At 43.2% G+C, this 25,055-nt stretch overlaps 3 protein-coding genes across 4 annotated transcripts in view; all 3 read left to right on the top strand.

Annotated features, from left to right (window-relative positions):
• PKD2L1 (polycystin 2 like 1, transient receptor potential cation channel) overlaps window positions 1–3,147 on the top strand; it is a 48,134-nt gene extending 44,987 nt beyond the window's left edge. Inside the window, exons 12-16 of the mRNA XM_004370140.2 lie at window positions 486–612; window positions 1,581–1,699; window positions 1,957–2,080; window positions 2,383–2,467; window positions 2,960–3,147. Coding sequence (XP_004370197.1) covers window positions 486–612; window positions 1,581–1,699; window positions 1,957–2,080; window positions 2,383–2,467; window positions 2,960–2,991 — 487 coding nt within the window. The 3' untranslated portion in view covers window positions 2,992–3,147. The remainder of the gene's footprint in view (window positions 1–485; window positions 613–1,580; window positions 1,700–1,956; window positions 2,081–2,382; window positions 2,468–2,959) is intronic.
• A 2,058-nt stretch (window positions 3,148–5,205) lies between these two features.
• BLOC1S2 (biogenesis of lysosomal organelles complex 1 subunit 2) lies at window positions 5,206–12,448 on the top strand. Its single transcript, XM_004370031.2, has 5 exons — window positions 5,206–5,260; window positions 5,675–5,791; window positions 8,999–9,118; window positions 9,870–9,974; window positions 11,258–12,448. The coding sequence occupies exons 1-5, from the start codon at window positions 5,206–5,208 to the stop codon at window positions 11,287–11,289; spliced, it is 429 nt and encodes a 142-aa protein (XP_004370088.1). The 3' UTR covers window positions 11,290–12,448.
• Window positions 12,449–15,959: 3,511 nt separating this feature from the next.
• The window catches only part of CWF19L1 (CWF19 like cell cycle control factor 1), a 32,253-nt gene continuing 23,157 nt past the window's right edge, over window positions 15,960–25,055 (top strand). For both annotated transcript variants that reach the window (XM_023740821.1, XM_004370030.2), the window contains exons 1-4: window positions 15,960–16,278; window positions 22,279–22,363; window positions 23,929–24,007; window positions 24,542–24,643. In XM_023740821.1, the coding sequence (XP_023596589.1) occupies window positions 16,256–16,278; window positions 22,279–22,363; window positions 23,929–24,007; window positions 24,542–24,643 (289 nt within the window). In that variant the 5' untranslated portion in view covers window positions 15,960–16,255. The remainder of the gene's footprint in view (window positions 16,279–22,278; window positions 22,364–23,928; window positions 24,008–24,541; window positions 24,644–25,055) is intronic.

Below are 25,055 nucleotides of genomic sequence, written 5' to 3'. Positions count from 1 at the left end.
CACAGCCCTCCACCCAGCAATTCAGTCCCTCAGGGAGTTTGGATGTGTCTATGGGGCTTCCATGACCCTTCCTTGTACAAGTTGTGCTAGTTTCCAGGAAGGGGATATATTTAGACCTGCATTTTAGAAAGATAAATTACTTTGGTTGCATTATGGAAGATGGATTTCAGGCATAGGAAGTGAGGGTGGGAGGCAGAAGGGTTGCAGGTGAATTAGAGGGAAACAGATTTTGCAATAATCCTCATAGGAGATCATGAGAGCTTGAACCTAGGCAGCAGGAGTTTGGGGAAGAATAAGAGATCAATTCAAGCGATTTCATGGGGTAAAATTCCTAGACCTTGGAGATCCTGGCTTGCCCCTGTGGTACCCGTCTTCCTTAAAGAGCAAGACCCTCATGCATTGAGTCTGGCAAGAGAGTGGCGAGCCCATATTAGAGAGATCACAGCTACTACAGATCAAAAGTCATTTCATCATCCTGTTCTTAGACTGGGACATGCACAGCATGAAATCACAGAGCTCACAGCTGCCTTTACCAGGTTTGACCAAGACGGGAATTGCATCCTGGATGAGAAGGAGCAGGCACAAATGCGACAGAATCTGGAGGAGGAGAGGGTGAGCCACCCTTGCCCTCCTCCCTGGTTGGCTGGTGGGGAGCAGTGTAAGGAAATTCCCATCCCCCCTACACACCCAGCATAGAAAAATCCTCTGATAGATGGGCAGGAAAACTCTCTAGAATACTGGTTCTCAAACTTTGCTGCACATTAGAATACTTTGGGGAGCTTTTAAAAATCCTGATATTAAGGCCGCATGCCCTATACCAATGAAAATCTGATCCAGACACCAGTATTTTTAAAAGTTCCCCTGGTGATTCCAATATGTGGCCAACCATGGCTCCAAAACACACTCTTACAAAAAATGGACTAATTGTCCAAGAATCCCTGACAATTCCCTCTGAGGACTTGCCCTGTCCTTGGGGTTTTCCAACTCTGATCCTTGGCTGCCCCTGCTATGCCTGCTCCATCCCTATTCAGTGTAGACCCAAAAAGTCCAGGGCAGGAGATGATGGCAGCTCAGAGGGAAGGCTCAGGAATTCTGGCATTGGTCCTAAGTGCTGCAAATGGTTAACGCACTAGGCAGCCAACCAGAAGGTTGGAGGTTTGAGTCCACCCAGGGCCTTCAGACAGGCTGCTTGCATTCTACTTCTGAAAAATTAGTCATTGAAAACCTTATGGAGCATAGTCTTACTCTGACACACATAAGGTTGCCATGAGTTGAAGTTGACTTGAAGGCAACTGGTTTTCCTTCTGTCCCAAACTGAGGTGGTCTCTAGTAAACACCTCACTAATCAAGGCTTCAAGCTTGTAGTTTGTTTCTTTGGGAGGTGATACCCTCTCCAGAGGGTGGGCCAGGTTTGTGTTCACCACCACCCCAGCCCTATTGTCTCTAGAGTCTGAGGGGAGAGGCATAGCAAGAACTGGAGCCCAAGGCTTGGTCCTGAGCCCATTACAGCAGGTGATGGAACAGAAGCTGATGACTTCCAGAATCATTCTCTTCCCTCTGGCCTCTGACTTCCTGATCAGGTGACCCTCAGTGCTGAGATTGAGAACTTGGGCCAGTGCACTGTGAGTAGTCCACCAGGAGAGTCGGGCTCAGAGGCTGCCAGAGCAGGTGGCTGGGTTTCAGGAGAAGAATTCCACACGTATGTAATGCCAAAGGCCCAGGGGCAGCTGTGTCTGTTATCTCCTATCTTGGGCTTCTTTCTACAACCTTCCAATTCCCTATCCTAGTTTGGGGAGAAACCCTTTGCTCCCCTTCAGTTCCCCCTACAAGGCTGGGCCTTACGTTCCTTGCTCCCATCCACATGCTGTTCTGTCCCCCCACCTCTGCAGACATTCAGCCCTCCCACCCTCTAGACACATAGCTCTGCTCCCTCGGTCTCTCTCAAATCCTGCACAGACTGACAAGGAGGGTTCTGCAGCTGGAGACTGTCTTAGAAGGAGTCGTGTCCCGGGTTGAATCTGTGGGCTCAAAGCTGAAGATGCTGGAAAGGAAGGGGCACCTGGCTCTCTCCCCAGGCCTGGTAAGTGGCCCTCACCTGGGTCCCCTTAGCTCCCCACAGCTGACACTACCATCTTTTCCACTCAGTGGATGGAGGTGGAACATTTTCTGAAGACCTATACTTTCAGGCCCCTGGGACAACACATCCATAGTCAGTGTACCAGCAGGGATAGACGGTAGAGGGAAGGTCTGGAAGTTGGTTGCCTTGGCCTAAGGGCTGCCTCAGGCTCTAGGAGATGGCTGGGGCTGGAGAATCAGGTCCAGAGAAAAGGAAAATGGGACATAAACTTCTCCTTCAAAAGACCTGTCTTTTTCTTCTTCCAGGAGGAACATGCCATTTGGGAGCATCTGCAGCCAGGCCTAGCTGTGACCCCAGCTCCCTGGGGAGTCCAGGGTGGGCAGGAGAGTGGTGAGGGAGGCGCCCTGAATCATCAGACAGCAGGCTCCCTTTCTCACTGCCTCCTTAGAAGCCCCTTCCCCACACACACTCCACTTTAGGGCAGCAGGTCCCACCACTGCTGCTGCTGGGCCCAAACCTGTGTCTGGTCTTTGAGCAATGTATCTGTGTGTAGCTGGGCATCATGCTTAGGCTTATGACTCAGTGTTTCTGTGTGTAGCCACGTAGCTCTGTAGCACTGTGAAATAACATTTCTCTCTGGGCCTCTCAGTCCCTGTGCTCCTAGCCGTGCTGTGGTGATAAAAAATGCCAATAACAAACAGAATAAAGGAAGGGAGGGTAATAACTCTCCCCCAAACACTTGGATAGCCATGATTTGAGAAAAAGGTAGGATCCGAGACAGCAAGCAGTGTCTAGATGTCTTCCCACCTGCCAGTGAATCTTCTTATCCTTTATGTATCTACAGATCTGCTAGCACCTTTGGGTTTCTTGTCTTCTCCACAGAGCTTCCCTGTAAACAAGAAGAAGAGGAGTGAGAGGAGTGAATCTCACCTTGTTGCAGATGTGCTGGAGTGATACCCTCACAGAAGTCAACGGAGACCCTGTGGAGGAGCCTGCATCCTGATATTCTACTGAATGCTGGGAACTGAGGGGGCTGTAAGCCAGGAGATGAAGCAGGCAAGGGAATGCCCTCAGGATTTGGAGATCTTTGGACTAAAATGTGGTGCACTCTGACTCTAATCTTCCCCATAGCAATGTAGATTCCCCTAGTAACTGTCAATAAAAATCCTTAGAAAAACTAGGACTTTGCATTTGCTTTTGGGATTGCAGTGGGGAAGAAGAGAGGCTGGTACTGTGGGCCATCCTTGTACTTGGGCTGGGGAAGGCTCATCTCCTCTGGTAGGTATGGGATTGGAGGCAGTGACAAGGCGAAGAAGCTAGACTGCCCCAGGAGTCCTGAAGTAAGAACTACTGACTCTTAGGAATAGTTTGAAATGGGGGGCACTGTGATTGTACCATGAAGGAGAGTGAAGAGAGTGATCTGGGAGACTTGGACCTCAGGATGGAGAAAGTAAGGTTAAGAGGGCTGGGACGTGGTGTAGCTGTAGTGTGCACATGTACAGCATGTGGGGTGAGGGGGTGCAGAGGGATGATAACCAGGGATAAGACAAAATCCTACACTAAGATGTTGGGTGTCTAGAAGCCTGCATCCTGAGACCTGCTATATATCCTCTCTCCTTTCCCCTGTGCCATTTATCCCTTCCTCATTTTACACTTTCCATTGCTTCCCAGTCACTTTTCTCATCCATTTCCATCACCTACTCCTCTTCTTCCATCCTTTTAAGACACTTGGGGAGCCTGTGGGGGTGCGCAGTTAATGCTAGGCTGCTAACCTAAAGGTCAGTGGTTCCAGTTCACCCAGACACCCTCGGAAGAAAGGCCTGGCAATCTCCTAAAAAAACAGCCACTGAAAACCCTGTGGAGCACAGTTCTATTCTTTTGCACATGGGGTCTCCATGAGTCAGAATTCACTGGAAGGCAACTAGTTTGGTTTTTGGTTTGGATACACCTAGGAGACTTGTGAGGAGCCCTAGTGGCAATGGTCAAGCACTCGGCTCCTAACCAAAGGGTCAGCGGTTCGAACCCACCAGTGGCTCTGCTCCCGCAAAGAATACAGCCTAGGACACCCTATGGGGCAGTTCTACTCTGTCCTATAGGGTCGCTATGAGTTGGAATTGACTCCATCCACACACAAGGACAGCAGGAGACTTGTGAACAGGTTAAGTTCAACTAAGATAGCAAAAAACCCATTGCCATCAAGTCTAATTCTGACTCACAGCGACTCTATAGGGGAGAATAGAACTGCCCCATGGGGTTTCCAAAGCTGTAAATCTTTGCGGAAGCAGACTGCCACATCTTTCTCCCTTGGAGTGGCTGGTGGATTCAAACTGGTGGGTTTGAAATGCCAACCTCTCAGTTAGCAGCCAAGCTCTTAACAACTGAGCCACCACGGCTCCTTGCAATTAAGATAACCAGAGTGTATTCTCAGCCCTGAAGATGTTACAATCTAAGCTTTCTTCAAGAAAGGCCGTATCAAGTGAAGAGGAGTAGGTGCCAGCGTGCAGTTTAAGGAAAAAGAGCCAACAAGTCAGTATTAATCCAGGATACTGGAATGGTAAGTATTTAGGATCAGGGACCAATGTCTGAAGGTTTCCCAAAGCCTGGATGAGACTACTTTCAAAAGCATGGATCCCCTGGGCAAACTTTTTCTGTGACTAACACCAGCCAAAGTGCGGAGTCTCTGGGGAGAGAACAACCTGTCTCCGGTGACTTCGGTCATCAGGCCAGAGTGGGCTTCAACCCCAGCCGGGTGTAGAAGGTGTGGCTGCAGCTATGAGCGCAGGTTCAGTCCCAGACTTGCGACTTTTGGCAGTGGATCAGTTAACGATAGCCTACGTTAGCTTCAATTTTGACTTCCTGAACTGCCCCATAGGGTTTCCGAGGCTGTAATATTTATGGGAGCAGATTACCAAGTCTATTCTCCCGTGGAGTCGCTGGGTGGGTTCAAAAAAAGTTACACTTTTTTTATAATTCACTATTTGAAGCATGACCTAGGGCAAACGCCGAGGACCAAAGAACTGCGAAACCAAGCCCACGGCCTTCCGAAGGTCTCGGGAGGCGAGGGTGGGCGGACCACGCCCAGTGCGCGTGCGCGGGCATCCCAGAACCGGAAGCGGCGCTGGTTCGGTATGGCGGCGGCAGCGGAGGCCATCCCGGCGAACCGAACTGAAGAACCGGCTCGAGGTACCTGGAGTGGATGGGAACGAGTTGTCCGGCAGGAGGTCTGGGGCTCTGGTTAGGGGCCGCAGGAGGGCGGCCCAGGGTGAAGGACCCAGGAAGGCGGGGCTGAGTGTGTGGTTGTCTCACCTGGCAGGTGCTAGCTGGTCGGAGGGCGCACCTGTGTGTGTGAGTGTTTGACCTGTCAGGGCGACTGAGATGGTTTGGCCGCGGGATCCGTTATGAGCCGGGGTTCGGTGCACGGGGACAGAGTTGGCGTGTCAGAGTGCAAGGTCGGATGAGGGATTTGAGATTATGGCAGATGGAGAATGGAGCTAATTTGCTCGAGTAAAGGCAGGTGGAGGGGTGTGGAAGTGGCTCCTTTGGCTCAATTAGGACTGGGTGTAGGGCACGACACTTACTCATTCTCTCTTGATGCAGATGATGCTGCAGTGGAGACTGCTGAGGAAGCAAAGGAGCCCGCTGAGGCTGACATCAATGAGCTGTGCCGGGACATGTTCTCCAAGATGGCCACTTACCTGACTGGGGAGCTGACGGGTGAGACGGGGTCCGGGTTTTTTCGGGATATGGCCGTGCACCACTCCCTGCCACCCGCGGTTTGGCTCCAGGAGACCTGTGATGTGCTTCTGCAGCGTCAGTCTACCGCTCCCTCCTCTATCCCACATGCCCTGAGACCGGCCTTTTGTTATTTTGGGGAGTCATGAATAGGACGGAAAGAGGTGCATCCCTTCCTTGGAGAAGCTCAGGAACCTACTTTCAGACGCACATATATGAATATTTAAGACACCTGTGTGTAGGCCTCTGTGGCGTAGACTAATGTTGAGAAAGCAGCATAGAGTTAATGTCTAGTAATATTAATCAAGAAATGCTTCCTAACTAGGGTTACGTAACAATGTGTGTATAAACTTTTGTATGAGAAACTAACTTGAACTGTAAACTTCCACTTAAAGCACAATTTAAAAAAAAGTTGTTTCCTAAAAAAAGAAAAAAGAAATGCTTCCTTAGGGAGGGGTATTTTGAGCAGCATTGTGAAGGGAATGATTGACAGAAAAGGGGGGATGAGAGAAGTTGAAGGAGTGAGGTGATATAAGCAGGCAGTTTGTTTGGCTAAAGCAGACATGTTTGCTGGAATATAGAGAAATGAAATTTGGTTTTTAGGGAGTGACCTGCAGATTTAGGGACCTAGTAGTTTGGTCTAAGGATTTGATCACCCACCCTTGGGGCATGATTAGTTTCTTGGCCCAGTGTGTGTTTCCAGGTGAGCAGTAATCATGACCCATGTGTCCAGGAGGGTCCAGAAATTGCAGTCTGGTTCACTGTGGTTCACAAGCATTTAGTATATTGTTTCACTTCCCTAGGAAATGGCTGTGAGCTAAATATGTGCCCCAGAATCTGTGAGGAAAGGCTTGGTGCAGAATAGGAAATGTTGTAAATCTCTAATTTATTGGCCTGATTATTTATTTATTTATTTTTGAGCAAGAGAAGCCAAGTAAGAAAACCTAGATTTTTAAATTCTCTTTTAAAATTCCAAAGATTTGTCAATAGTAGGCACCCATTCTTGTAAGACTATAATTGACTACAGCTGAGCAGCTGTCACCTTTAGAGAGGTCTAGTGCTATCCAGTTTATCCCCACCACTCCCTGTTTTCTCCCCTTTCCTGAGTTCATTGCCATTTATCACTGTTCTAATACTGTTGATTTTATTGGTTGTTGTCTCTATCAAAACTGGTAAAGTGAATGATAGACCAAGGGGACTACGTGGTCCAAGAAGTAGGAGAGAGCATATTTCTTTATGGAAGTGAATAATTTTCTTACGTATTTAATATGCAAACACCTGGCTTACTTCAAGCCAAAACTGAAAACATTATTTTCACACTCAACATAGTTCCTCTTTCCAGCTTCCCTATTTTGGTTAATTGCACCACTGTTCTTTCAGTTACCCAAGCTTAAAACTTCAGATATACCTTAGGCTGCTGCCACTCATCAGTACCCACTTCAACATGTCCTGTAAATTCCACTTCTGCATTATCCTTGCAGGAGCCCTAGGGCACAATGGTTAAGTGCTCTCTGCTAACCTAAAGGTTGGTGGTTTGAAGCCACCTAGCAGCTCCGCGGGAGAATAGACTTGGTAATCTGCTCCCATAAATATTACAGCCTAGGAAACCCTATGGGGCAGTTCTACTCTGTCATGAAGTGTTGCTATGAGTTGGAATTGACTCAATGGGACACAAGAACAACAACAGATTTCTTTGTGTTTTTTTTAAATAAAAATCACTTTTAATCTAACTATATAGAGGTAGCCACCATTAACATTTTGACAGATGTTAGCTTCTTTTCTGTATGTGTCTTTTACACATAAAGTGTATTTTTATGAGCTTATACTATTTTTATAACTGCTTTTATTCACTTAATCAGTTGCCATCTAGTTGATTCTGACTCATGGCAACCTTGTGTCAGAGTAGATGCGTACTCTGTAAGGTTTTCTTTTCTTTCTTTTTTTTTTGTGGTTCCACAGTTTATTGGCAGCATGTTTTTTTCAATTGTTCTTTAAGTGAAAGTTTACAGTTAAGTCAGTTTCTTATACAAAAATTTATACACCCATTGCTATGTGACCCTAGCCGCTCTCCCTGTGACAACACACTCCTCCTTTCCACCGCAGATTTCCCACGTCCGTTCAACCAGCTCCTGTCCCTTTTTGCCTTCTCGTCTCGCCTCCAGACAGGAGCTGCTCATTTAGACTCATGTATCTACTTTAGCTGAGAAGCACTGTATTCACGAGTATCATTTTATGTCCCAAAGTCCAGTCTAATCTTTGTCTGAAGAGTTGGCTTTGGGAATGGTTTCAGTTCTGGGCTAATGGAGAGTCTGGAGGCCATGTCTTCTGGTGTCCCTCCAGTCTCAGTCAGACCGTTCAGTCTGGTCTTTTTACTAGAATTTGAGTTCTGAACCCCACTTTTCTCCTGCTCCATCAGGGACTCTTCGTTGTGTTCCCTGTCAAGGCCGTCATTGGTTGTAGCTGGGCACCATCTAGTTCTACTGGTCTCAGGTTGATGGAGTCTTAGCAGCAGATTTCTTGCACCCATGCTCTCCTTCCCACTCCTTTTACAATCACTGCTTCAGACCATCACTTCTCATTGAACTACTGTTCATGTCTTTTGTCCACCACCCCACCCCCCAACCCCATATCCATATTCTCACTGCTACCAAATTAGTCTCTAAAACAAGGGTCACTTTGTTTTCAGAAAATTGTGATAGAGGCCTTTTCCTTTGAGTGGTGATGGGAATTGAGGATTTGAGGAGCAATCTAATGGTTTGGAAAAATCATGTATAAAATGCAATATAGAATTATGCACAATAATAAATCAGTTACTGAGGAGGGGTAAGGTCCTAGTTTATGGTATACTTTTTTTTTTAATGCTATCCCCTTAAATACATGTTTTTATGCTGCAGAAACTGAGATACTATGACTTTTTGGCCACACTTTTCTTAGCATGTGAGTTTATCTTTTCCCTTCCTAACCAGGATCCTGAAATTTCTGAATCTTGTTTGAATAGTTTGCTGATTGTTGCCTGGGTTTCACTTAGACCTTCAAAGCACACAGACTGATTATAAATGTCATAAATTAAAAGGGGCCTGTTCCTTTGATACTCCTAGGTCCTGCCTTAAACTATAATTTGTCCATAATTTCACATTTCAGTGATCCAAGACAAATCTTAAAGGCATCCATTTTCTTTTTATTTTAAAGCCACCGGTGAAGATTATAAGCTCCTGGAAAATATGAATAAACTAACCAGCTTGAAGTATCTTGAAATGAAAGATATTGCTATAAACATTAGTAGAAACTTAAAGGACTTAAACCAGAAGTGTAAGTAATACTTTTTATAATTAAGTATGTTTGTATTTAGTGTCCTTTTGTGCTTAGGGCTGTGGAGAAGGGAAGGGAACATGGCCTCTGTCCTAAGGGAGTCCTTTGCTAAAAATGAATTACAAAGTTAGGGTGAGTTTCTTACATTCTGAGGATTAGCATGCTTTTGCGGCATGGTTATTTCTGGTTTTGAATCTTAATTTTATCAGTTTATTCTTAGAAAGGAAGGGAGCAGAGGCTGGGTTATTTCTGTCTTTGAATCTTAATTTTATCAGTTTATTCTTGGAAAAGGAGGGGGCAGAGGAGGGGTGATCTGACTCTACTGAATTGATTTAATATCCATAAAGGAATATTCTAGAAACAGAAAATCTATAAATGGAAAATGCTAATTTAGAATGGTGAGTTATATTTTTCCGTTGACTTATATTTGTGTTCCCTATCTCCAGGACACTCTTTCTTTGTTTGAGAGTACTCAAGAAACTGAATCATTAATGGAAAGATTGCCTGAGGAACAAGGAATTAAAAAGAAAGGAACGTTAGTTATGAGAGAGGTTTACTTTGTCTGGGTCACAGTTGTACCTGATGAGCTAGCTTCTAAAGCATCTGCCCTACTAGTGATCAGAATTCATGTCAACCCACCTAGTCTTTCTTAGGCAGAGCAGTAGAGACACTAGCATTCTTACTTTTCCACCCTTTTTCTACACTCCTTGTTGATCCCATACAAACATGTGGTTTGTCTTTGTTTTTAAAGATGCTGGACTGCAGCCTTATCTGGATCAGATCAATTTAATTGAGGAGCAGGTAGCAGCCCTTGAGCAGGCAGCCTACAAGTTGGATGCATATTCAAAAAAACTGGGTAATTTTTATTTCTATTTTGGTTTGATAAGGAGTACTCCCTGCCAGTATGTCCCAAGTGAATATGAATAGTTAGCATTTTTGAGTGCCTACAGTATTCTATCCTTTAATCTTCATGAAAACCCAGTGAGAGTAATTTTATTATTAACAGAAATAACATTTCCTGAGTACTTAGTGATACATCAGGCACTGTTCTTAGCGCTTCACGTGTATTATATTTTTTATCCTTCCAGTAATCTTTGCAGTAAGTACACAATTTTCATCCCCATTCTACAGGGGAGGAAACTGAGATTTAAGGGGTTAAGTAACTTGCTCAAGGTCACAAAGCTAGTATGTGAAGGAGCCATATTCTAAACTAGGTCTGTTTGACCACAAAGCTCAAGCTCTTAATCATGGTTCAGCAGACTGAAGCAACTTTAATAATGTAAAAACATAAGTTTTAAAAAGCAAAAACTGGCTAATTAAGAGTTTTCTTGAAGGATTAATTTTCCTTTAAGGAGGTACATTTAGCGTTGACTTGCTAACTGGCTCTGACTCTTACATCCATGATTAAAAATGTTTAATCTGTTTTTGCCCTAGATATAATTTACATATTATTTTATTTTCATCATTAATAATTATTGACTACTTAAAGAGAGTGGTTTACAGTAGTCTGAGATTTGATGTGGGTGGTGATTAACAGTTTCATTGTCCATTATTATGTTTAGTAAGTGGTTACTGTGAAGTTTACTATGTAGAAGGCATGTTGCCAGGTGCTTTGAAGGTTTTAAAAGAAAAAGGGAATCTATTAAGAAGCTTATTTGATGGCCTTTTAAATCTCTACATCTTTCAAAATTGGTTTCCTGGAGTGAGTTGTAGGGATAAGAAAATAAAAGGAGAAAAATACATTTATACTTCCTGAGCATTTCAGCCTGGCTCCCAGAGGGTGCCTGGGACATTCAGGCAAAAGCAGTTTCCTGTGCTTAGGGCTCAGTAGGTCAAGTACAAGTAGATCTGCCTAATCCTGGTGGAGCTGTACAGGCAGGTGCTGTTGACAGGACTAGAGCTTAGTGAAATTGTACTGGGTTCTCAATTCTGTGTCTGTGTGTATGCTTGACTCCTTATTTTAAGTTGTGCTACATCGATGATCTGTATATTTGGACAGATGATGAGATTGCAGCTGATAGATTTTTTAAAAAATATAATAGATATTTTCAAAATTTGCCTGAAAATGCTAACTAAAAAAGTATCTTTAGAAGAGCCAGTTTTAAAAGATGTAACTTTCTTCCTTCCTCCCCTCTGCAGAAGCCAAGTACAAGAAGCTGGAGAAGCGATGAAAAACCTATTGCTATGAGACAGAGTCTTTTTTAAAGTGTAAGAACGTTTTATAAGATCTGAATCCTGGGGCTGATGGAATTGTCAGAACTCCTCAAAAGGAAATGATGCTGGAACATCCCAACACTGGAGTAAACTGGAGGACTATGGCTACTCCTAAACTTCCTATGAGGCAGTATCCCTCAAAAACTCACACTTGTAACTCCTTTCCTTCTACCTGAGTGCTTTACCATCCATTCAGGACAGAGACTCAAAAGTTCAGAATAAACCTGGGCTTGCCAGTAGAAACAGATGAAAGGACCTGTTTTCTCTGGTAGTGGTTGAGTACTTCATTATTTTCTTAAATGGCTGGTCTTTAAGTTACTGTATAAATGGTTGTTTTTGCTATTAATGATGCTAATGTATTGTTGACAAGAATCTAAATTAAAAAAGGAAAACAAAACAAACTTGTGCTTTGCAGTTTATCACCTTCTGGATGTCAGTAATTTACTTTTCCATAACATTGCAAATAACAGAACATCTTAAAATAATTCCAGGCCAAGTCTTCTACACTGAGCAGAAACAGTGAAAGGAGGGTTGTGATAGCTTGGTGCATGTGATGGGCCCTTCCTGTCTCTTCTCTTTGTATGTCAGATGTCTGGGGATGGTTGATTGACACATGCTCCTTTCTGGAAATGTGATAAAGACCAAAACAAGATGTGTATGTGTTGGATGAGGAGGTGGGGGCTGCCACTTGTAAAATCAAGCATTTTATGAAATATTTTCCTACTTGTGTCTGAGGGGTCAGGAGGGTCCTGGGGACCCGGATGTCTTCCTTGCAGACTAAAGACATCAATGATTGAGGGATACTGGTTTGGAAGACAGGCAACCTTACCCAGAATTGGGTGTTAGCAGTTAGAAAGGTGCCTGCGGTTCCCAATTCTACCTCCAAAAGAGTTTTTAATTCTGTTCTCTGTCTATTCCTACTATCTCTGTTCCAGACCACCATGATTTATCCTCTGCTTCTCTGGACTATTGGCTGTGGTCTCTCTTCTCGTCTTAACCACCCCTCCGGTCTACCCTCTACACTGCAGCCAGGGCACTCTTTCTAAAAGGTAAACTGGCCACATTATTCCTCCTGCTTGGAATCATTTACTACCACTTGTCTGTCAATTTGTCATACCGTGGTGGCTTGTCTGTTGCTGTGATGCTGGAAGCTATGCCACCGGTATTTCAAATACCAGCAAGGTCACCCATGGTGGACAGGTTTCAGTGGAGCTTCCAGACTAAGACAGACTGGGAAGAAGGACCTGGCTGTCTACTTTTAAAAAATTGGCCGGTGAAAACCTTATGGATAGCAGCAGAACATTGTCTGGTATAATGCTGGAAGATGAGCCCCTCAGGTAGGAAGGCACTCAAAATACAACTGGGGAAAAGCTGCCTCCTCAAAGTAGAGTTGGCCTTAATGACATGGATGGAGTAAAGGTTTTGGGACCTTCATTTGCTGATGTGGCATGACTCTAAATGAGAAGAAACAGCTGCAAAAATCCGTTAATAATCGGAACATGGAATGCACCAAGTAAGACTCAAGGAAAATTGGAAATTGTCAAAAATGAAATGGAACGATTCTCAAGATTGATATCCGGGGCATTAGTAAGCTGAAGTGGACTGGTATTGGCCGTTTTGAATCAGACAATTATATGGAAGGAATACACAGAGTCACTGTACCAAAAAAATTAGTTGACATTTAGTCATTTCAGGAGGTATCATATGATCAAGAACAGATGGTACTGAAGGAAGAAGTCCCAGCTGCACTGAAGGCATTGGCAAAAAACAAGGCTCCAGGAATTGATGGACTACCAATTGAGATGTTTCAACAAACAAATTCAACGCTGGAGGTGCTCACTTGTCTATGTCAAGAAATTGGAAGACAGTTACCTGGCCAACCAACTGGAAGAGATCCATATATACACCTATTCCAAAGAAAGGTGATCCAACAGAATGCTGGAATTATTGAAAAGTATCATTAATATCACATGCAAGTAAAATTATGCTGAAGATCATTCAAAAGCAGTTGCAGCAGTGCATCAATAGGGAACTGCCAGAAATTCAAGCTGCATTCAGAAGAGGACATGGAATGAGGGATAGTATTGCTGATGTCAGATGGATCTTGGCTGAAAGCAGAGAATACCAGAAAGATGTTTACCTGTGTTTTATTGACTATGCAAAGGCATTTTATTGTGTGGATCATAAAAAATTATGGATAACATTCCAAAGAATGAGAATTCCAGAACACTTAATTGTGCTCATGTGGAACGTGTACATAGACGAAGAGGCAGTTGTTCAAACAGAACAGCCGGATACTGCATGGTTTAAAATCAGGGAAGGTGTGCATCACAGTTGCAGTCTTTCACCATACTTATTCAATTTGTATACTGAACAAATAATCCAAGAAGCTGGACTATATGAAGAAGAATGTGGCATCAGGATTGGAGGAAGACTCTCAACAACCTGTGATATGCAGATGACATAACCTTGTTTGCTGAAAGCAAAGAGGAGTTGAAGTATTTACTGATGAAGATCAAAGACTACAGCCTTCAGTATGAATTACACTTCAACCTAAAGAAAACCAAAATCCTCACAACTGGCCCAATAAGCAACATCATGATAAATGGAGAAAATATTGAAGTTGTCAAGGATTTCATTTTACTTGGATCCACAATCAACGCTCATGGAAGCAGCAGTCAAGAAATCAAACTACATATTGCATTGGGCAAATCTGCTACAAAAGAACTCTTTAAAGTGTTGAAAAGTCAAGATGTCACTTTGAGGACTATGGTGCACCTGACTCAAGCCATAGTGTTTTCAGTTGCCTCATATGCATGCAAAAGCTGGACAATGAGTAAGGAAGACCAAGAAGAGTTGATGCCTTTGAACTATGCTGTTGACAAAGAATATTTAATATACCATGGACGGCCAGAAGAAGGAACAAATCTGTCTTGGAAGGAGTACAGCCAGAATACTCCTTAGAAGCAAGGATGGCGAGACTTTGTCTCATGTACTTCGGACATGTTATCAGGAAGGACTGTCCCTGGAGAAGGACATCATGCTTTGTTAAGTAGGTCAGCAAAAACGAGGAAGACCCTTGACAAGATGGACTGATACAGTGGCTGCAACAATGGGCTCAAACATAGCAATGATTGTGAGCGTGGTGCAGGACTGGGCAGTGTTTCATTCTGTTGTACTTAGGGCTGCTATGAGTCGGAACTGACTCCATGGCCCCTAACAACAGAATCCTTTAGGGACTTCTTATGTTCTCCTTGAACAAACCTCTTCCCTCCTAGGATGCATACAGGACCCACATTTTTTTTTCCCTTCAATTTCATCTCCTGCTACTTCTATACTTGGACTGTGTTCAGCTATCTTCAGCTACCTTAAATTCCCATGGATGAGTTTTCTTTTCATAAACTTTATATTTTAGAATAGATTCACAGAAAAGTTGCAAAGATAGTACAAAATTCCTCTTCCTGGAATTATTACCTGCCCATGTTTGGCAAACTTCTACTCTTCTTGTAGAAGAGTAGATAGGTAATTGTAGATGATTCAGTCTTGATGTCACTCCTGAGCAGTACTATGTTACCCAAAAAGAATAAAATAACATGTGCTTAGGGGTCCAACAAAGTAGGGGCATCAGTATATGTGAGGCAAGGAACTTGGTAGTTTCCAAAACAGCACCGCAGAAGTTGTGGGAAAATCAAAACTTTGTGGTTCTTCCTTAAACTTATTTTATGCTTTAATTAATTTTTTAACTACCTGGGTGCCCTTGATGAGACTTCCCGCTCTTTAGTTGTCAGGAACTCCTTTGTTTCCACGTACTTTTACACACTGATTTCTCCTATCAATTGGCCTGAACTCTCCACAAATGTAAATGTCATGAAAAACAAAACCAAAAAGATAGGTGGACTATTGCAGATTTTTAAAAAGAGACTAGAGGTATCACCAAGGAGCCCCGATAGTGCAACGGTTGTATTCGGCTGCTAACTGAAAGATTGGCGGTCGGAATCCAGCAAGCGGCTCAGTGGGAGAAAGACCTGGTGATCTGCTCCCTTAAAGATTACAATCTAGAACACCCTATGGGGGCAGTTCTGCTCTGTCACATGGGGTCGCTATGAGTCAGATTCAACTCCACGGCACCCAGAAACAACAGAGATATCACCAAATGCAAGGGTGAAACTTGATTGGACCTTGAATGAAAACAAACTCTAGTTATAAAATAAATTTTGGGGAACAAACGGAGAAATTTAAATATGGATGTGTATTAGGTGATATTATCGAACTAAATGCTAATTTTCCTAGGTGTGTTGTAGTTATGTATGTCCTTAGTCTTGACACGCTGAAGTATTTGGGAGTGAAGAGTCACATCTGCAATTTATTTTCAAATGAGTCAGTGAAAATAAAAAGTGCTTGTGCACCTAGAGAGAGATATGGGAACATGTTGACACTTACTGAATTGAGGTGATGGCCATTATTCTTTTAACTTTTTGATAAGTTTTTAACAAAACCTATCAAAGTGTGGAGGGACTCTATCTTCCTTTCTAGACTGACAGGTTAAGTTAGTGCCCAGCTTTGTGCCGGAAACTAGCAACTCAATAACTTCGTTAAATTGCCCTGGAATGAAAAATCATAATTAGAACCCTTTTAGTCCTCTCCCTCGTGGCGACCTTCATAAGTAAGAATCAACTCTCGGTGGCAACTAACAACAACAAAGTCCTTTTCTCTTCCTCCACTACTGTCCTTCCTTTTTGACACCTCCTTAAAACGAAGCCACCAAAGAGAAACTTTTGTCCCTCAGCGCTCTCCGTAGATAAGTGAGCTTTCATTGGTTGGAGTGTGTTGACGTTTCAGTGTACTTCGATCGCGTTTTTCCGTGGAGCGCGGGTTCGGGTTCTTGATTCTCAGTGCTTGTCAGAACCCAGGTTATTGGGATCGATGGCTCAGAAACCGCTGCGCCTGTGAGTAACCCTGAATCGGAAGGCTGTGTGTTTGTGTAATGACGGGTGGGGGTCTTTCTCGTGGTAGGAAGAGGTGGAGAAAAGTTCGCTAGGGGCTGGGGAGCTCCGGTCACGTTTTGGCCTGGCAGGATCCGGCCTCTTTTCTGGACCGTTTTCGGCTCCGAGGTGGGAACTCTCCTGGCGACACTCTCTAGGAGAGGCGGAAGCTCCCGGTGTCAGGCCTCCTCCGTCTTAGGTTGTCCCGGCCTCTGACTCACTATCTCCCCTTCATTTCTTCCTTCACCCGATTTATTTATTAACCAAACACTTCTAGGTAGGCATCGAACCCATTGCTGGGCGCTGGGAACAATAGTCGGCAGGATAGATAGGGCCTCTGCCTTGGCTCACTTTTTGGGGGAAGGTAGGGGGGCCGCGGTGGAGAGATGAAGAGAGGACTTCATTCATTCAGCAAATATTCATTGAGCAACTGCAGTGTGCCAGGCGCTGTGCTAGCCATTGCACAGGTAGAGTGACTGTTTTAATGAAGCTTATTGTCTAGAGTAACAGATATTAAAGTATCCAAATAAATGTAAAATAACGATAGCGATAAATGTCACGAAGAGAAAGTTCACGGTTCTGGAAGGGTGCATAATAGGGGTATTTGGCTGGGGAATCAGGGAAGGCTTTCCTGCAGAATTGAGAATTGATCCTGGTAAATATTTTTGTCTTTATCCTAAAAAAGTCATTGAAATGTATAAGCACGCCATGGCAAGATCAACTTTTTTTTGGAAAGTGATTCTGGTTGCAATGCTGAGAAATTAGAACCAGAGTAGAGGACAACTAGGATTCGGTAGAGGGATGGCAGTGGAGAAGTACAGGGATGAAAGATTTATTACGGAGATACAGGGCTTGGTGATAGTTTAAGGACCCCTGGTGGTGCAGTGGTTAAAGAGCCCAGCTGCTAACTGAAAGGTCGGAGGTTCCAACCTGTCAGCAGCTCAATGGCAGAAAGATGTGGCAGTCTGCTTCTGTAAAGATTTGCAGCCTTGGAAACCCTATAGGGGCAATTCTGCTCTGTTCTGTAGAGTCACTATTAGTTGGAATCAACTCCACGGCAGTGGGTTTGGTGATGGTTGGTTGTGAGGGAGAAAGAGTTGACACTGTGAGGTCATAGATTTCTGTCTTTCTTCAGTGGAATATGGAACAGTGGAAAAGAGCCCAGATGAGATGATGAATTTTGATGTGCTCTGTGATATACAAACTGGACAGTGGTTCTCTCAGGAGCAAGTGTAATAACACATGATAACTGCCATGATAGAGGAAGTGCAGGAATTGGTGGCTGATAGAGACCAGAGGGCTGTGAACAGCTTCCTAGAAGAGGTGGTGCTCAGAAGACAAGTGAAAAGGCATAGTAGTTTATGACAGAGTTTGCTTTGAAACACTATATGGATTTATAAAGTTTTGAGAAGAGAGTGACTTCTAAGACTGTCAGGAAGTCTTCAGGGATATGCAAGGCCTTGAAGTATGGGGAAAAAAAATCTTAGAGTAAGGTGGCATGAGGCGGGGGATAATGTGGAGGACATATTAGGAGAGGAAGTTACTCCAGGGAATGGCAGAGGCAGAAGGTGATCACATCGACAGGAAGGAAGGTTTCTGTTGGGGAAACTTGGAGAAAGCACTGGAAAGACAAGTCAGGGCCTTGTAGATAGCTGTGGTTCTGCAGGCTGGGGGAACCAGAACATTAAACTGATGGCTTTATATAGAATGGATAGAAAGAATCGGAGGCATTAGAGAAAACAGCGTAATCTCTGTTCTGTCCAATACCAGATTCATTGTCTTTCTCTCTGATTCTGCCTCTCCCATATCACAGTTGCTCAGCCTTGCAGTCATCCTCCTCTCCTCCTTCTCCCTCATTTCCTACCCTACTTCCCCAGTTCAGTTTTTCACCATTCTAAATTTCTCATCTGTTTCTCCTCCCCATCTCCACTTGTTGGCCTTCTTGTTGGTGTTTTTGCTCATAGTTTCTTGTTCCTGCAGACCATCTTTCACTCTGTAACCAAAACAAGATCATTTTCTAAAACAGATACGATCATATCACTCCCCTGATTGAAAATGTTCAATGATATGGATAATAAGAGCACACCAGAAAGATAGGCTGACAAAATGTCTTGGGCTAGATATTATACAGATATGATAAAATGATATGATAAAACAGTATGCTAAAACTAATTACAAGATAAGTCTAAAGACATTAAGAAAATGATATAAGAAGTAAAAGAACCATATAAATCAGAATGAGGAAAACTAAGAAATGAGATGATAAAACAAGTTACTTCACAACTTAGGGCCAGTCCACCTTACCAACCCCAGTCTTGCCACCTTCCACCTCCTACCTGTGATGCACTCACAGGTAGTTTAAACAATACAAATTTATTATTGCGGTGCACACACAGGTTGTTCACTAATAGTGATCCCACCGTAAATATCATGACCATCTGATTAGAGTCAGAACACACAAGATGCTCCTACAGCATCAGCACATGGAAAATAAATAGCAAACATTAAATAGAAATCAGTGTTCACTCTTAAAGTTTCATAATGGAAAATCGATATTTACTCTTATGTCATGTCACGTCAATGGGCTGGCACAGTTTATGTGTCAGCACGTTCACTGCTGGTCCAGCTCTTACCCAGCAGCCTTGGGACAGCCCTGGGACAGCCTCAGGACAACTCTCAAAGCAGAACTGCTCCGAGGGCAACCCCAACATGAGGCACACCCAGGCTTGGCCCCTGCACATGCTCTGGGTAGGGTTTCTTCTGCTGCCCGGACCCGCTAGTGACTGTCCTGGACTGCGCCTGGTTGCTGCTGCTTCCAGTGCTGGAGCAGCCCTAAGTGCGCGTTACAGTTCTCAGCCCACTTTTCTCAGACCACTCTGCTGCCACTTCTGTGTTCAGCGGACGCCAGCGTCTGCTTTCTTCCAGCCTCTGCCCGTTTCTCCCAGCTCTGCCTTCTACTGGATCCAGGGTTTCTGCTGTTACGGTGCCAGTCTCTTCTTCTTCTTTTTTTTTTTTTAAATTGTGCTTTAAGTGAAAGTTTACAACTCAAGTTAATTTCTCATTCAAAAATTTACACACATATTGGTTGCTAGTCTCTTCTGAAGAATCTCCAATCTCTTCTCTTGTCTCCACCCTGGGACAAGGATTGAGGGAGAGGAGGGTTGTTCTTCAGCAGATCTTCCGTGTCCCCAGCAGGGCTTCCAACTGGTTCATTCTGGTTCGACCCTCTGCTGAGAATTTGCCTTTCCACTCCAGATATACTGAATCAGAATCTGCATTTTAACAAGATCCCGAGGTGGTTCTTATGTATACATTTTAACAAGATCCCATGTGATTCTTATGTATACATTTTAACAAGATCCCCCAGGTGATTTTTATGTATACATTATGTATACAGGCTTTTATTGGCCTCACCACCAGCCTCTGGAGGCTTAATGCGCATTGGGCCCCAGGGGATCCCTCTTAGGTTGGCCCCTACTTATTGGCCTCAGGTGTGGGCCTACTTTCAGAACCAGGACGAAAGGGCCAAATCATTTCATGCAGAGGAGTCCATACCTCGCACTATCCCACAACACTTTCCACATACCTCCTATTATAGCCCTTTTCATACAAATTTATAATTATTAGAGTTTCTCTCGCTCCCTGATTGTGAGTTCTCTGAGGATTAAACTGAGTGTTACTCCTCTTTGTGCTTCTAATATATTCTTATTTTTATTTTTTAAATAGTTTACTGCGTTATAATATGCATATGATAAACTTCACATATTTAAAGTGCACAAACTCAGAAGTTTTTACACATGTATATAGCCATGAAACCATCACCACAATCAAGACAGTGAACATATTCATCACCTCCAAAAGTTTCTTTCTTTCTTTCTTTCTTTATTATTGTACTTCAGATGAAAGTTTATAGAACAAACTAGCTTCTCATTAAACATTAGTACACATATTGTTTTGTGACATTGGTTACCAACCCCACGACATGTCAACACTCTCCCTATTACCAGCTTTCCTGTCCCCTCCTGCCTTCTCGTCCTTTCCCCTGGGCTGATGTGCCCCTGTAGTCTCATTTTGTTTTACGGGCCTGTGTAATCTTTGGCTGAAGGGTGAACCTCAGGAGTGACTTCATTACTGAGCTAAAAGGGTGTCCAGGGGCCATACTCTTGGGGTTTCTCCAGTCTCTGTCAGGCCAGTAAGTCTGGTCTTTTTTTGTGAGTTAGAATTTTGTTCTACATTTTTATCCAGCTCTGTCCAAGACCCTCTATTGTGATCTCTGTCAGAGCAGTCAGTGGTGGTAGCTGGGCACCAACTAGTTGTGCTGGACTCAGTCTGGTGTAGGCTGTGGTAGTTGTGGTCCATTAGTCCTCAAAAATTTCTTTTTTAAAAAAAAATTTTTATCGTGCATTAGGTAAAAGCTTACAGAGCAAATTAGTTTCCCATCCCATAGTTTGCACTTAAAGTGTTCCACAACATTGGTCCTATTCCCCACAATGTGTTGGCACTCGCCCCATCTCCATCCTGATTTTCTACCCCTTCTTGCCTTCTCATCTTTGCTTTTGGGCAGATGTTGCCCTTTTGATCTTGTATAACTGATTGTTGTAAGTAGCATGCTCCTCCTGGGTGTCATTGTTCACTTTATGGGCCTGTCTATGCTTTGGCTGAAAGGTGGTCTCCAGGAATGGCTTTAGTTCCAGTTTAGAAGGGTGTCTTAGAGCCATAGTCTTGGGGGTTCCTTCAGTCTTTGACGAATAAATGTGGTCTTTTTTGTAAATTTGATTTTTTCTTCCACAATTTTCCTCCTACTCTGTCCGGAACCCTCTCTTGTGATCCCAGTCAGAGTGGTTGGTAGTGGTAGCTGGGCACCATCTAGTTCTTCTGGTCTTGGGGTCATGTAGATTGTGGTTCATGTGGTCCATTAGTCCTTTGGACTAATTGTTCCCTGGAGTCTTTGGTTTTCTTCACTCTCCTTTGCTCCAGACGGGAAGAGACCAATAGTTGTGTCTTAGATGGCCACTTCCAAGCTTTTAAGATCCCAGACGCTACTTACCAAAGTAGGATGCAGAACTTTGTCTTTATGAATTATGTTGTGCCAGTTGATGTAGATGTCCCCCGAGTCTGTGGTCCTTTGCCTTTGAGCCTAGGAACTTTGTCCTGTGATGTGTTTGGTTATGTCTAAGAAGTTACCCTGACTGTGGTCCTTGTGTGCTCTATTGTCTATAATGATATGTAAGCAACACCTACATTCTAGTATATTCTTAGCGTTTTGTTGTTGGTTGCCATCAAGTCAATTCAGATTCATGGTGACCCCATGTGTGCAGAGTAGAACTGCTCCATAGCGTTTTAAAGGCTGTGACCTTTCAGAAGCAGATCGCCAGGTGTGTATTCTGAGGTGCCTTTGGGTGGGTTTGAACCACCAACCTTTCAGCTAGTAGTCGAGTGCTTAATCATTTGCATCCCCCAGGGACTCCCATTCTTAGCGTAGTACATGGCATATTGTAGTTAGCATATTGTAGATGTCCAGTACATGTTTGCTGAATGGATGACTGAAGTCCTGTTCTAAGATCGTGGCAATGGAAATAAAAAGGATGGAATGAATATGAAAGATGTTTGGGAAAAGGGATTGATGGGACTTGGTGACAAGATAGGGGATTTTTGACTCTTGGTGACCAAGTTAGCAAAAGATTCATCCATAAAACTTGGGAAGTGAGAAGGGGTTGGCTTCATTTTGGAGGAAATGCTAAGCTAAATTTTAGATATGATGAGTTGGAGGGGTTGGTGAGAACTTCAGGTGGAGCTGCCCAGGAGTCAGTAATAGTTTACATGCACTGCACTCCCAGGTAACCCCAGAGAGACTGGATCACATATCTACCTGATCCAGGAAGACAAGTATATATGAAACTTGGCAGGTTGGTTTGCGTTTCCTAACTTGCCTTAATGTTTATCTGTTGAATTTCTTGTTTGCAGCTTGGCTTGTGGAGATGTTGAAGGAAAGTTTGATGTTTTATTCAATAGAGTTCGAGCAATTCAGAAGAAAAGTGGAAACTTTGATGTAAGATGTTTCTTTTTATTGAATTTAATTTTACTATTTAGTCACAGGAGCCCTGGTGGCCCAGTAGTTAAATCGCTCGACTGCTAACTGAAAGGTCGGCAGTTTGAAACTACTAGCATCTCTGCAGGAGAAAGATGTGCAGTCTGCTTCCGTAGAGATTTACAGCCTTGGAAGCCCTATGGGGTCACTATGAGTTGGAATCAACTCGATGGCAGTGGGTTTGGTTTTTGGTATTGTAGTCAAACATACTATTTGGTTTTTGGTATTGTAGTCAAACATACTAAAAGTTTGGGCTCCTTTATTGACTTCTTGATTGAACACATACTTTTTCCTTTTTTGTTAGATTGAGTTCCTTTTGTCAGCTGGGATAGCTGGAAATGCTGGGGAGTGGGAGACCTATTTACTGTAGACCTTCTTGTACTTTTTGAATTTGGATCTTGTTGCTTTGTTATTGTTTAAAAAACTAAAAACAGACTAGCAAAACCTTCCTAGGTGATTCTAACCAGCTGGATTTTGGAAGCACACATCTATTTCGGGAGTGTATGGAGTGGATTAAGTCAGATAACATATGTGCAAATGCTTTACCAACTACGCAGTTGCTGTCTAGTTGATTCCAACTCATGGCGACCCCATGTGTGTCATAGTAGAACTGCTCCATAGAGTTTTCAATGGCTGATTTTTTGGAAGTAGATCGCCAGGCTTTCTTCCAAGGTGCTTCTGGGTGGACTTGATCTGCCAGCCTTTGGTTAGCAGCCAGGCATGTTCCTTGTTTGCACCACCCAAGGACTAAAGCGGTCTATATAAATGTTATATGTGGTTGTCAACTAGATTATAAACTCCTTAGAGAACAAAAGAGTGTTCTAGATATGGGTATGATTTCTTCGCTAGGTTAAAGATTGAGTAAAGAGAAGAGGCAGGAAATGTAAGGAGCCCCGGTGGCACACTGGTTAAGTGCTTGGCTGCTAACTGAAAGGCCAGTGGTTCAAACCCATCAGCCGCTCCAACGGAGAAAGATGTGACAATGTGCTTCCGTGAAGATTATAGTCTTGGAAACCCTATGCAGCAGTTCTACTCTGTCCTATAGAGTTGCTATGAGTTGGAATCGACTCAGCAGCAGTGGATTTGGTTTTTTGGTTATCCCTAACGGTACCTAATATTTTAGTTTTGTATTTCACAGAGGGATTCTTTAAAGGTCTAGCTCCCCATCACTATATGCTTCAAGGAAGGAGAAGGATGATGGAGAAAGCCATGAAGTGGCAGAGTGGGACCAGGAATATTTGAGGACCACTCAAATACTAGCTTCTTTTGATAACTCACTTCCCTTACCCTCTCCACCCATCCCAAACTTGAATTTGACAACCAGTGGGCAAGATTTAGTAATTTATAGAATCAGAGTAACTACTACAATTGCTGCTAAAACATTGTGTATTGAAATTCTGCAAATTGATTAAGAATAAAAACCTGGTTTGAGACCATAGAGTGAGATAATTAGGTAAATGTTACTATCAGTTATATGCTGTTTGAATTTAAAAATCTCATATATCTGTTTAAAAAACTCATTTTAGCTGCTGTTGTGTGTAGGAAATTTCTTTGGGTCCACTCCAAGTGCTGAATGGGAGGAATATAAGACTGGCATCAAGAAAGGTATAGAAATTATTTTTATTTAATATATGATTTCTAACAAAGTTTCAAGGGCTACACTTGTTTCTGGATTATTTTCACTACATATGTTAGTAATGTAAATTCCTCTTTGAGCTCTGCATTGAGCTGGGTAGAATACCTGTGTATAATCCAAATGTTCACATTTTGAATTTGGTTGGATTTAGCTCCAGAAAAGAATACTCTTCTAAGTAGGCAGAAACTGAATAAATGTAACCATATATGTTCTTTCCTTTTTCCAGTTCTAGTGTTTTTTATTTAGGGTCTCTGTTTTCTTAATTATACATTGACCACTCTCTTTAATATGTCACTTTATTGGCTTGGTGATACTGTTTAATGGTCAGACCACAAGGCTGGGTGTAGGATATCCTAAAGCAGTGAGCATGTTCTACATATAGGATTGCTATGAGGGGGAATGTACAGGTTCTCTACTTTTGCTATGAGTCTATGGGGAAGCATTTCTCAAGTTCCAAAGCAGATCTGGTAACTATGTGGTGTTGTGTCTCTTTCCCTCACTAGCTCCTATTCAGACATATGTGCTGGGTGCAAATAGCAAGGAAACAGTAGAATATTTCCAAGATGCTGATGGGTGTGAATTAGCTGAAAACATTACTTATCTGGGTAAGTTGATATTTTTTTGTGCTTGTAATGAACAGTACAGCCATTAATGCACTACTGCCTGAGAAAATGGGGGTAAGTGGGTTCTTTTCCAAAGTCTGTGTCTGTGCCCTTAGGACTATGACATTTTTCCTTTCTTGTCTTCCCTACCTCCTCCAAATCTTGAGTCCCCATAACCCATCGTATACCCTTTCAGCAACTAGAGTGATAAACACCTTGACTATAGTATCTAGAGTACTTAGAGTATAAATTATGTTCAAATAAAGGAAATTCCATGTATATATAACCTTGCTAGACATACACAGCTTACTTGTTAGACTCCTAACTAGCTGTAGCTCTAGTTCTCACTGTAAGGTTTTGGCAACTCAAGTTTTAGTGCTGATCCTTGAGGTTTTTTTTTTTCTTTTTACTCCCT

Source organism: Trichechus manatus, unplaced genomic scaffold (genome assembly GCF_000243295.1).
Source record: "Trichechus manatus latirostris isolate Lorelei unplaced genomic scaffold, TriManLat1.0 scaffold00007, whole genome shotgun sequence".
In the NCBI taxonomy this organism is placed as follows: Eukaryota; Metazoa; Chordata; class Mammalia; order Sirenia; family Trichechidae; genus Trichechus; species Trichechus manatus.
The sequence above is the reverse complement of the archived record's forward strand: the minus strand, read 5'-3'. Positions and strand labels throughout refer to the sequence as shown.